This window comes from Anarrhichthys ocellatus, unplaced genomic scaffold, assembly GCF_004355925.1.
Source record: "Anarrhichthys ocellatus isolate YVR2014 unplaced genomic scaffold, GSC_Weel_1.0 scaffold31, whole genome shotgun sequence".
In the NCBI taxonomy this organism is placed as follows: Eukaryota; Metazoa; Chordata; class Actinopteri; order Perciformes; family Anarhichadidae; genus Anarrhichthys; species Anarrhichthys ocellatus.
In genome coordinates, this window is record NW_022280061.1 from 4,309,542 (window position 1) to 4,322,547 (window position 13,006).

General features: G+C 44.0%; 1 protein-coding gene across 2 annotated transcripts; it reads left to right on the forward strand.

The window, feature by feature from the left end:
• The first annotated feature begins 9,232 nt into the window (after positions 1-9,232).
• Positions 9,233-12,613, forward strand: adra2c (adrenoceptor alpha 2C). Of its 2 annotated transcripts, XM_031864704.1 has the most exons (2): positions 9,233-9,430; positions 9,582-12,613. In XM_031864704.1, exon 2 carries the CDS (start codon positions 9,601-9,603, stop codon positions 10,915-10,917), a length of 1,317 nt encoding a protein of 438 aa, XP_031720564.1. In that variant the 5' UTR covers positions 9,233-9,430; positions 9,582-9,600; the 3' UTR covers positions 10,918-12,613. The 2 variants fall into 2 exon arrangements, with proteins under 2 accessions (XP_031720564.1, XP_031720563.1); XM_031864703.1 differs by having other exon boundaries at positions 9,233-12,613.
• The last annotated feature ends 393 nt before the right edge of the window (positions 12,614-13,006 follow it).

Here is a 13,006-nt window from a genome sequence, read left to right on the forward strand (position 1 = left end):
GTGTGTGTGTGTGTGTGTGTGTGTGTGTGTGTGTGTGTGTGTGGAGGGATCGCATCTGGGTTACAAGAGTCTTCACATTCTGGTTCAGTTTGCAAAGAAAGCTTATAGGGTCTGCTCGTTTACATGGTTCTGTGCACCCACAGATCTATTTACATGTGAACAGAGCCAGAGTATTAGAGTCAAGACTCACTTCTAAAAGTATTGATGATGCAGGGAACAGTCGGCAAAATGGTCGAAACATAACCTTTCCAGGTTATTCTCAAGATTTCTGCTAAAGAAGTTCTTTAATTATTGTCTTTCCAGCTTCCCTTTGAAAGGATTGTTGTAGTTAAGTAGTGTTTACCTTTATCACACATCTGTGCAGCACAGCTGGGTCGGGCCAATGTGTGGCTTCTAAACCTTGGATGCTGCTTTGGCGTGTCCCACTTTTCATTGCTTAGCAGCAGGATTCCTAATGAAACACAAACATAAACAAACTAACACACGTTAGCATTAATTGGGAGTCATGTCTTTGGCCACCTGGATGACAGTCCTGTACTCACCGTCCTATTTGTTGTGTTTAGTTCACAGCTCTGTCTCTTTAGCTGCTCGCTGTAAGCCTTTCTTCACCAGCTGATGGCTAACTGTGTCGGTCTGCTGTCTGCTGCTGCAGGTTGTGAACAGTTGTTTTATACAAAGCTTTTGGCTGCTTATGATTGCCGGTGGGATCGCTCAGATAGGTGAGACTCCGCGAAACCAAACTATAAGAGGCTGAAATGCTCCCCAGAGCTGAAGAGTGATCCTTGTATCAAAAACATTGTGACGTGAAGGTTTCACAGTCTTTGAGGTTATCTTTCCTTTAATCCTGCATCAGTTATCAGGATGATGTTCTCACAAAAGTGAGTGACCATTGTAAGAATGGGACTGCTGAATAAGCATAATTATAGCCTCGGGCGGATGGTCCCTTTAGGAAAATGTTCTCTAATTGAGCAGAAAATATTGAGATCACAGTATCTGAAGTGTCTATCATGCCGGGGGCCAGAATTGTTTCTTTGGAATATTCTGAGGCTTCTGATCCATTAAGGTCGGAGAGTAGAACACCGTCACAAGTATCAACAGGACCAATCTCTGCAAGCTTCTGATTGTTTACTGAATCAAGAACTCCGTGAGATTCATCAGCGAGATTGAAATTGTTAATCACACATTTGTCTCTCACGTTCAAACAGAAATCATTCAAAATGTTCAACTGAAATCTCCAGCTTGTCATGACTCACAGGTACAAACGTTAGCTGCTGAATTGTTTCAAATGACTCCACATGATGACAAATCAAGATCACACTGTTTAATGAATGAAAACACTGCAGAGGAAGAAAGAGAACTGAAGGGTAAGAGGTGCGGGATGGGGACGCAAGGGAGAGAAAACGTCTCATGACATTGTCTGCTATTGTTCCCACTTTCAAACATAAAAACAAGTGTCACAGTGCAGCAGCATTGTAATACTTGTAATACGGTTTTATCTAAACCTTCCAATTCTCCTGTCATCACATTGAGCTCAGCATAACTGAATCCAGTCAGGCCCAACTAATCATGGACACACAGGGACACACAGAGACACACAGAGACACAGAAAGACACACACACACAGAAACACAAACACACAAACACACAGAAACACACAGAGACACACAGAAACACAAACACACAGAAACACAAACATACAAACACACAGAAACACAAACATACAAACACACAGAAACACACAGAGACACAGAAACACAAACACACAGAAACACAAACATACAAACACACAGAAACACAGAAACACAAACATACAAACACACAGAAACACAAACACACAGAAAGAAGTCCAAATATGTAAAAACATACTGTTGAGGGTAATTGGAGTAGAAAGTCCCCCAAAAATGATGAAACCAACAGGAATTTGCTTTGACTCAAGCTGTTTAACACTCTGTGGTATCATTTAACTGCACATTTTAACGCAGGCACACATGTACATACACATACATACACCGTTCATTATTCACTGTGAAAGGCAGGAGGCATGACGGGCAAAGGAGAGGCTGAGATGTCAACGCTACAGCTGAAGAACCCCCCTGACACCACGAAGGCAAAGCCTGTATTCAGATCAGCTGCCTGTCACTGCCGGTCCACGGCGCAGACTTAAAAGGCTTAGAAGCAGACAGTCGGCAGATAGGGAGCATTTTACAAACTTAAAGAAGATTCAACTGCTTTGATCTTCTACTGAATAAACCATGTTTCCTGTGAGACTGGGATAAAGGCAAGGTTAGCGGAGAACAGCGCACAAACATGCATATCAAACACACATACACACCAACACATACACACTGAAACACAAATGGTCCCTTACTGTCACAGCTTGGAAGATGTTACAGTCGTCCAACATGGGCGGCCAGAAAAAAAGGGACAGACAAGGAAGGACAAGATGGTTTCATCGTGCAATGAGCATGTTGTACGATATGAGAGATATAGCAACAAAGCGCAGCGTGCCAGAATCATTTCTACAGTCCTCATCAAACTTAAACATATTCAAGACATCACAGGGAATGATAACCTGCTGGAGTGGACCTCAGTGAAAGAACTTCCTTCACTTTCCCCGCCTTCTTCTTCATTAACGTTTAAGTCTGAAGAGGACGAGGCTGTAAGACAGAACTTAAGTCACATTTGCGCTGCACTCTGAAAAAAGGAGGGAATGTGTGTCTTGTCTGATGAAAGTAATAAAGAGTTAATGAGCAGAGCTTCCATGAAAGCAATGATGCAGCTTGTAGTTTCATAATGTAACATGTATGTAAAACAGGGTGACGGCACACGCCTAGAATAGAAATCGCTTCATTGCTTCTGTTATTTGTTTGCAGGTCAAAGTTGAAAAAGTCGACCAGAGGACGAAGCAGCAATCTTTGTTAATGCTCCATCAGTCTTTACAACAAATGAAGCCTAATGAATTATTCAAGAATGCTTTATCTGTGGTCACAAAAGAGAATAATCAACATCTTAGCAGCAGCATCTTGGACCGCGTGTAAAAGCCCGAGGGATGCTGTACAGAGGCAGGACGAGGGTATCGGTCACTGATACCTTCAAGGTAAAACATCAAACGCTTCACATTACGAGTCAGAGCCTGGTCCAAAGTCACACCTACGTTTAACAGAAGAACAAAATACAACAAAGGCTTTAACAGATGGTTTTGCTCATTTTGAGGCTAAAAGTAATGTGTCAATGAATATCACAGCAGTGATAGCAGCATGTGTCCTGACAAGGCAAACATAACCGGACCGAGGACAGAACCTTGAGGAACACCACACGACGGAGTTTCAGATGAAGAAGCACTGAGACGCTCCTGTCAGAGAGGTGCACCGTGAGGAGAAGCACCGCAGGCTGACCAAGAAAAAACAACCAGGAGCTGCACGTAGACCCGACAATGACAAGTCAGAACACACTCCTGCATCACAATGCATCACGATTATATCTGAGACCGAGGAGAGCTGTTTCTGAATAACAGCTCGTTAGAAAACTCAAAGACAATTGTTGGCACAAAGGGACCAGTAGAGATGTAGGTAAATGTCAGAGAGGGTTTCATACAGTTAACAATGTTTGTGACATCTTATTAGAGAGAAACTAACATCCCATCAAAGAGAGACATCCACACCCTGCCAACCGCTTCACCTCACCTGCTTCATGAAGTGTGTGTGATTGTCAGATGTAGGTGTACTGATGACTGAAGCTTAACAATGGAGCTGCTGTCTATAGTGTTATTAAGTAAGTCTATAGTGTTATGCAGTACGACTTGTTTGTTGTTGTTTGTTGAAATAGAATTGTGCAGCTGCCTCTGATTGGAGTTTTATTTCAGCAGTAATACAGTAAAACAGGTGTGATTGGTTACCACTCTGAGGTCATTGACTCACACATTGCATGCTGTGGCAGCCACCTCCATTACTGCTTCAAATCCCGACAAGGCACATCTCTGCTTCAAGCTTCCAATGCTGGTGCCAACATGAACTAACCACCAGCATCGAAGCCAAGTGTTGGGGTTGATGTTGGTCAGAGGGTTGTGTTGCTAAGCTATCATTGAGCTGCAAAGTGGGAGGAGCTATTTTGGCGGCCCCTTGCTCAAGAAGTAAAAGTCTTGTTTTTCCATGAACATTGGTGCATTTCTAAGTCTTGGATCGGCATGAAACTCTCCCGGATGAATCATCAGTACAAGAGATGAAAAACTGCATTAGATGATATTAAGTTCTCTGAAAAGTGAAAGTTAAGCATGAATACATAAAAACCTGACTCCCAGGGTACATCCAATCACAGAGTTTAAAATGATTTAGTGCGATTTGTAAATGTCAGGTGGAAGCTAAAGAATACGTTGTTCAGATAATGAAAAATACAATCTGGGTTAATTTATCTGGGTTAATTTATAAATCTGGGTTAATCTTGGATGAATTCAGTGTTTTGTTCACAAGCACAATGACGAAGAGTTTTGATTTCCTTGAATCATCACAAATGAAAAGCCTTTTTAACACAAGGAAATAACTTGGGTCCCCATGTAGCAGGCGATTGGAAACATACTTACATGTTCAGTACATGTACACATGCAGGCGTGTGTGTTTGACCAAATCCAAAGAACAAAAGAAGGAAACTACCAGCTACAATGAATCCTATGAGGACTTGAAGTGTAAGATGGGAAGTGGAATACCATTTTCCACTCAGTAAATATTACCTTTCATCTTTACTGCTAATTAACTGCTAATGAAAAGTTACCACCACCCTTTAAGATCTGATGGAGGGATTAGGCAACCCAAGTTCTTTTCCCTAAGACTTGTCTTGACTGCCTCATCTTGCTCTTCAGCTAACTTTATTTGTTCCACATTGTTCCTCCCTCTCTGGCCCCGTTTGATTTCCCCTTCTACTCCCTTTCTCTCTCTTAGCTTCACAACTCTGCTTCCCAAACGCTGCCCTTGCCTCACCGGGCTGTTACGGGTTTCAGCTTCGTAGGCTGAGCTCTCAGAGAGCGGAGGCATCAGCAGGGGGATTATGCTGAAGTGTCAGCCATCTTGAAGAAACTCACAGCCCTTGAAAAAGATGCCTTATGGTCAGAGGCTGTTAAATTATCCATCGACCAGGGCATAAGAGGAGGAGGTGCTGTAATGCAAAAGGCTTCGGTGGGTTTATCTGCAGATGGCGCATTGCATGTACAGTCTGGTTCCATGTTTGATTGGATCCAATAAAAATCCCATTCAGCAGTTTCCTTTACCAGCGGACAGGTTTGTCTCTGCTGAGCTCTGTGGGGGGGACGAGGGGACGTCTGAAGGTGATTTACAGCTGGAGGTCTTGACTTGATTTCATTCTTTGTCACAGTTTTTCTTCTGGCCTAAAGTTGAGGGGCATTGACTCACACGAGTCAAACATCTCCAGATTCATTTCAGCATAGTATCATGCACTTATCTCTTGGGTGTTGATTCCATCGGCAAACCAGAACTAATAACTACTTCTCATCGTCAATGCATCGTCTCTCCTGTCATTTGACTCCCGTATAGATCCGTCGGTCCTCTCTCGGCCAATCTGTGACCTCTTCGATGGACGCTTCACAGATGGTCATTTTTCATAAACGGCAAGTGAATCTGGTGTGCAGATCATTGTGCAACACCTAGTGGATCGGTGTTTTTAACACGTTCCTGCTGCGCCTCAGGCTCGAGTTGCCTGCAGATCTGACAGTTCGGCCCAACTGTCACTCAGATGGACAGTAATGACTTTGCGAGGCCAGACAGTGCACAGCCACTCATCTCAAGCAAGGCAGCGGTTATAATTGGACAGTCAACCTTTCTTGGGACAGTTGTGTAATCTGAAGACCTGTGTCTCTGCACTGCAACAGTATGTTGTGCTGCAGCAGATACACAAGCATTCCATGAGGCTGATAGGATCATAGAGGCCGTTCTAGTTATTATTAAGCATATTTGTTCATTAAAGATGGAGTTACTGACACGTCTTTGTTGTATTATTGTTGCACTAAAAAGCAAACCAAACTATTCATAAAGAGATTCTCAAAATGAGTTTCACTTTTAGCAGCTGTGTGCAGATTCATATGAAAGAGCAAAGAGTTCTGTATTGACTCCTATTGATAGAACAACACGTGTGGAATAAATGTGAAGAAAAACATCTTTTGAAAGACTGAAATAAAAACATATCTTTGTAAAGAAAATAACTATTTTGTGTAAAAGAGAAATCTCAGCAAAAGATCAAATTATGATTGGTAAAGTTCGGGTGAACATGTTCTCTTGTAAACAGATTTCCACGACCAGAGGTTGATCAATTATTGAGAGACCTTCAACATTCACACGGTTGGTACCCTAAATAATTAAACTGTCATCCCAGAATGTGCATGTCATTGTGCAGATCAATTAATGATAATTTGAATGTTATATTGAGGGCATAGGCCACAATTGAAATGCAACCCACATGTCTTTCTTTCCAAAACTAAACCAGAAAAGCTGACAAATCTCTTATCTCTTTTTATTAGAATGCATCCTGCTGCCTGCTACACGGGGACGACGATGCCAAGGTCACTGTGGACGTCTCTGGAGGCAGCATGCAGTTGAAAAAGGCGATGCTGTAAGATATAGCTCTGACTTAAGATGTAGCTCCCACTGGCTTCTTGTAGCTCTGACGAGCCCACACTCACACACATAAGTAGAATGGTTCGGATCAGTTGGAGATATGCAAGATTATTTTAGAAGAATAGAATTATTGACAGCAACAACTTTATTTTTCATTGTGATGATTTTGGATTAAGATTACAAAAATTGAAAAACTGCATTTCAAAGCAGTCCCCAAAAAAAGTCCTCCATCTTATTTGACTGTTTTGCCGACACGGTGATTTGTCAGTGAGAGACGCTGGATAAGAAGGCCCTGCTGTGTGAGGTGATGCCAGCAGAGAGAACTCCCCTGAGCTAGATATTGCTCCCCTGAACTATTTGTTTCTGGCTCTGTAGTCGTCTGCCGAGGTAACAATGCCATTTGTCACTGTCAACAGCTGGTACCCCCCTTCATATGGAAAGCACTGCACATCACTGAGGGGGTCGTTACTGGGAGCAGCTTTCATTTCTTTGGGGAATAGGATTTGTTAGTATGTGCTTGACTTTGTATTCTGTGCTCATGATGTACATTCATGCACATTATGAACATTATGAACATGTAAAGTTCGTAAGAAGGAGATGGACACCTGTGGCTTTATGCCTTGAAGCTATTGTGAGGAGCTGATGGATGAAGCGTAATAACCAGAGTGCTCGCTGTATTGGATTTCATCAGCCCACAAAATGCTTATCATGTTAAATCACATCAGTTATTATGTTTTGGAAGCTCTATTAGCTGAATCTCATTTGGCTCAGGTTGCTTCTTTTCTTCCCCGATTTAATAGAAATCTCTGGTACTCCATTTTAAGAATTCATCAAAAATGCTGCAGTGTAGCAAACCAACAAGCACTCTATTATATGGAGCAAACAAGGGGCCCAAGTTGTGCAACTGAAGTAACTGAACAAGAGTAACAACCAATGAAACGACACAGAAAGGAGGACCATATGTAACGAGTTTAAAGGAGCAAAAAAACAACCGCACAAAGCCTCGATTTAAAAAGATAAAAGTAATGAAAACAGTCTTCTTGACGCTTCTGGCTTGTTCTTTAGCAGAAAGAGCCAACGTATTCCCTCTGAGCACGCAGAGCACAATGCTGGGAACAAGGAAAGGGCTCAGTAATAGCTGAGATCGCTCACTGGTGCCCCAATTATATAGACAGAGCTGTTGCCCTGGGACATGACTTAATGACCATAATAAGGCTTGTCTGTCTGTTCAAAATCAGCTTAGAGTGCATCCATACTAACCTACAGCATCACTCTACCCTTAGTTCAATTGAAACAGGCAGCATGAGAAGGAGCAGGGTGTTTTGGGGATGGGTGGGGGGACAAGTTAGAGACTCTCCGCCATCCTGACAGTGTCTCCCATGGACCACGAACCCTTGAGCCCTCCTTCTCCCACCTCATAGCCTTGATGAGGATCAATTGGGACTTGAGCATTTCTTGCGGGTGTGGCTGCTCTTTAATTCAGTATGGCTGAGCCGCTCTGTGATTAATGACAGGTACTTAGCTGGGAGACTGGTCAATAAACGCACTGGTCGGAACTAAATACCAGGCTGGTCGCCAAAGGAGACACAGCCGTTCTCCATGTGGCAGCACGACCATGATGAGAGGGGGCTGCAGGGAGCAGAGAGGAAGAACATGTGAGCCCAACAACTTTGTGTGACAAGCATCCACTTCTGTCCTCATGGGAAATGAAAACACATGAATCCAGACACGATAACCTGGATGTCATAGTGATGGACGATTCAGCCCTTTATTGCCTGTTAAAGCCATGTGACTAACATTAACGTATTAATCATACATCATGTATGCATTCACACTGCTTTCAATCCAGATGATTTATAATGCCTTTAACATCCCGAAAAACGGAGTGCTTCTGAGCTCCGGCAGAACCTGACAACTGCACCATGTAATCTTCTTATCAGCATAATTACCGGAACACAAACACACATGGGCCAGGGACATGATCAAAGTTCCCACTGCAAGGTCACACGGATTGTTTCTATGCTCATACGGGCCCATGTTACAATACATATTCACCTGGTGGCTGCAGATTGCACATCTTACGGTGTTCATACATTTACGGTGTGAGGGTTGTCTCACCGGGGCTGGCTGTCACAATACTGACCTCCAGTGTGCGCACAGCAGGAGAGACGAGCGCGTTCTGCTCGGTGAAGGACCCCGCGGCTGTCAGCCTGTGCGTTCGGACACGTGACCTCCCCTTATTAAGAGCTCCTGACTCCGTCCATTAAAATGGACGCAAGCACGCTTTCCGTAGGAAACAGCCCTTCAAAAGTCAGATCAGCAAGAAGGGAGAGTCACTGATCAGCTGTCTGTCAATGCAGATAAACTGGACCCACATGAAACACGCGCTCCTGCAGCAGCAGCCCACTGGTCGTATTAAATATTCCTGAATCACTGATCAACTGTAAAAACTCTTAAATAATAGAATATCTCGCTATCATCTCATCGCCTCCTTCTCTCCTCCGCGGCGGAGCAAGTCCCTGCTAGTTTTTTTCTAATGTAAAAAAAAAAAAAAGAAAGACACGTGGTTGTTACAAACCTCTCTCAGGACGCAGCGGGGACGCGGAGGTGGGGAGATGCGGGCGCAGTCGGGATGGGAGAGGACGCGTTGAGGAGGGAGTCCGCGCTCCAACTACGGAAATTGTGCTGCGGAGCATCCTGCACGCTTTTTGAATAAGGTCTTAAAGACTCTGCATATTCCGTCTCTGTCTCTCTGTCTCTTTTTGTTTTTTGTCCAGAGGAGAGACTTGCATTCAGGAGGTGGAGGATCGCAGGTGAGGAGAACAAAACATGCCGTCAGCAGTAGTGAAATATGCGCTGAGGTCTTAATGGGATGTTTCTATAGATTATTTCCACACATTTTATTTAAAAAATAAAAACCATATATTGACTTAAAGAAATACTCAAAATGGATTTTTTGAATAGCTCCAGCCTGGAGGACGGGATGGCTGCAGGAAATATCTCCTCTAATTTCACCTCGCAGAGCAAGTACAGCCAGCTGTCCATCTGGGGTCTGGCAGGACTTGTCAGCTTTCTCATTCTGTTTACAATCGTCGGGAACGTGTTGGTTGTTATCGCAGTTTTAACCAGCAGAGCTCTGAAGCCACCCCAGAATCTCTTCCTCGTCTCCCTGGCCAGTGCAGACATACTGGTGGCCACCCTGGTCATGCCCTTTTCTCTGGCTAATGAACTCATGGGCTACTGGTTCTTTGGAAAGATCTGGTGTGACATCTACCTGGCTCTGGACGTTTTATTCTGCACCTCATCTATTGTTCACCTGTGTGCTATTAGTTTGGACAGGTACTGGTCAGTGACACAGGCGGTCGAGTATAACTTGAAGAGAACGCCTAAAAGAGTTAAAGGGATGATTGTGGTGGTGTGGTTGATCTCAGCCGTCATCTCGTTCCCACCGCTGATATCAATGGACAGGAGCAGCAACGAGGACAGTCCTCAGTGTATCCTGAATGATGAGACCTGGTACATCCTCTACTCCAGTCTCGGCTCATTCTTTGTCCCCTGTGTCATCATGATCCTGGTCTATATTCGCATCTACCAAGTGGCAAAGACCAGGACCAGAACAATGTCAGAGAAGAAGAGGGAGGTGGACTTGCCGCTGGAGAATGGGATGGACCAAGCCAAACCTGGCCGAGGAGGGTCACTGAAGTCCAGCAGGGACGGGAGTATGAAAGACCAGGAACGTGGGAATGGACACTGCCAGGAGCAGGCAGTTCGGTCCCCTCTACCGAACGAGCCCAAACATCCACCGACAGACCACGAGGACGACTTCGAGGACAGCAGCTCGTCAGACGAGAAACCTAAGAAAAGTTCCATTTCCTCCAAACATCAACGTGACGACAGAAAAGGCCGGAAGTGCAGCCGGAAGAGCAGCTCCGCCTCTAAATACTCCAGCAGGAAGTCGCGTGCCAGCTCCAAGTCCATGGAGCTGTTCTCATCCCGCCGCAAACGGCGGAGCACCGTCAACAGGAACAAGGTCTCCGCCGCTCGAGAGAAGCGCTTCACCTTCGTCCTCGCCGTCGTCATGGGGGTCTTCGTCGTGTGCTGGTTCCCGTTCTTCTTCTCCTACAGCCTGTATGGGATCTGCCGGGAGCCGTGCCAGATCCCAGAGACGCTGTTCAAATTCTTTTTCTGGATTGGTTACTGTAACAGTTCTCTGAACCCCGTCATCTACACCATCTTTAACCAAGACTTCCGCAGAGCCTTCCAGAAGATCCTCTGTAAGTCATGGAAGCGCTCTTTCTGAATGCTTCCCGCATGGATGGAGCTGTAAAAGACATTTTACCCAGCAGACTGTTCTGATGAAGATGAAGTGCTGGCCTGGGGGCCTTCACACCTATGTTCAGGGATTGTACTATGAAGGGATGATTTAACTACAGCACAGAAAAGGGTTTGAAGAGTAGGCTCGTATTCAAAGAGGAGGCTTTTATTCAATGCCATTCAGGCAGCTGTTGGACTCTGATGTGGGTTACGGCTCGTTTCCCCATCCTCATTGACTTCCCTTCCCTGAAATACAATAAACGGACTCATAACAGTAACTGTGAGGTGTGCACGCCACAGTGGCTGCACATGGATGAACTGCAGAGACACTTGATTTAAAATGTGACCTCATTCACTGGACATAAAACGAAGGCCTCGACAATCTGCACACAACCTTTGCTTGTGACATCAGATAGTGATATCTATCCTCTCTCTCTCTCTTTCTCTCTCTCTCTCTCTCTCTCTCTCTCTACCTTTCTATCATGTCACAGTCTCAACATGAGGACCAATGGGACAAAGGGGCTCCTTGCTTACTGTTTCAGTAGCAAAAAAAAGACTCATCCTCAAAAACTATGAAGTCATATTTCAGCATCAGTGTTCTGTGTGTATGAGCTGGGTACTGCAGCGCAACATCTTTATCAGGACGTGTGTTTTGTGTGAACTTGTAGATGTGGCTTGGACTCTGGATACAGTAGCATGTACAGTACCCCATGTACCCTCCTGAGGAAATGAATAGAATACAGAGGTACTGCTGAGGCCAATGGCCACCCACTGAAGCTTTCACTGTGTGTGTGTGTGTGTGTGTGTGTGTGTGTGTGTGTGCATGGAGGAGAACGAGTGTACAACAGTGAAACTCTGTGCCTATGAAGTGAGCTGGAGAGTTTATCGCATCTCATCCCGACTGCCAGTAAGTGATCGTCTGTCTGTCCGTCTGTCTGGGTGTGTGTGTCTGTGTGTGTGTGTGTGTGTGTGTGTGTGTCTGTGTGTGTGTGTGTACGCCTGCATTCTCAAAGGTTTTATTCTTCCTGGTCAAGTGTCTTTCTATTCTCCACTATTCTATTTTCTGTCACACGTCTTTTCTCTCCCTTACAGCCACAAAAAGCACTTAGCCACATTAAAAACCAAACACCACCCTGTTCTAATGTCTGCTGCTCACACACACACACACACACACACACACACACACACACACACACACACATTATTAAACACACAAAGATATAAAATGACTTATCCAGTAAGTATTTCATCTTTACATTTCAATGTAATGCTTTCTTTTCATGTGTAAATAGTTGAAGGCAGTGCAGTAGTATTGTGTGGTGTCTCATAATCACACATTTATCAATATGCTAAAGATGTATCGTTTGTATAATGAACAACGCTTTGAAAGATTTTCATGTTACACCAACCTGTCATTTTCTAAAAGAGCCAGTGTTTACTTCACATCCAAGAGATCAAATAAAAAGATTACTTCAACTGTCATTTGAAAATTGAAAGATTGCATGAGTGCATTCTTCATTGCTATACACACACACACACACACACACACACACACACACACACACACACACACTGGTTGTTGTCCCCACAATCCTCCACTTTTTGAACTTACTGTCTAAATAAAAAGCACTCACTTGTGTTGTATTCTATGGATCTTAAAATATGCAGTATACTTTATATTATTTAAGGACTTTTAAATAAAATTCTGTGATAGTTGCTGGAGTTTGAAATGCGTCCTTGTTGATTGGTTGATGCAGCCTGTGCTTCTAGAATAACCCGATGTGGTTGAACACACTCTGTGCTGACAGTGTGCAGAGCACTTTGGTAATACATTTGATTTCCCAAGAGTTTGGATTTGACTCTCTGCACAAAGTTTCAAACTTGTGAGAATCTTTTGTAGATGAGACTCAAAACAGAATAAAATAAACTAACATTGCTGAGCTGCTTATTAGACCGAATGACAAAGTGAGACTTTACAGTTTACACACTAATGTGATCAAAGTCAAAACAGATACACGAGGCTTCAGTATGGTGCTTGCTCTCCTAAATAACTGAAGTCTAACGGGTTAGGAACA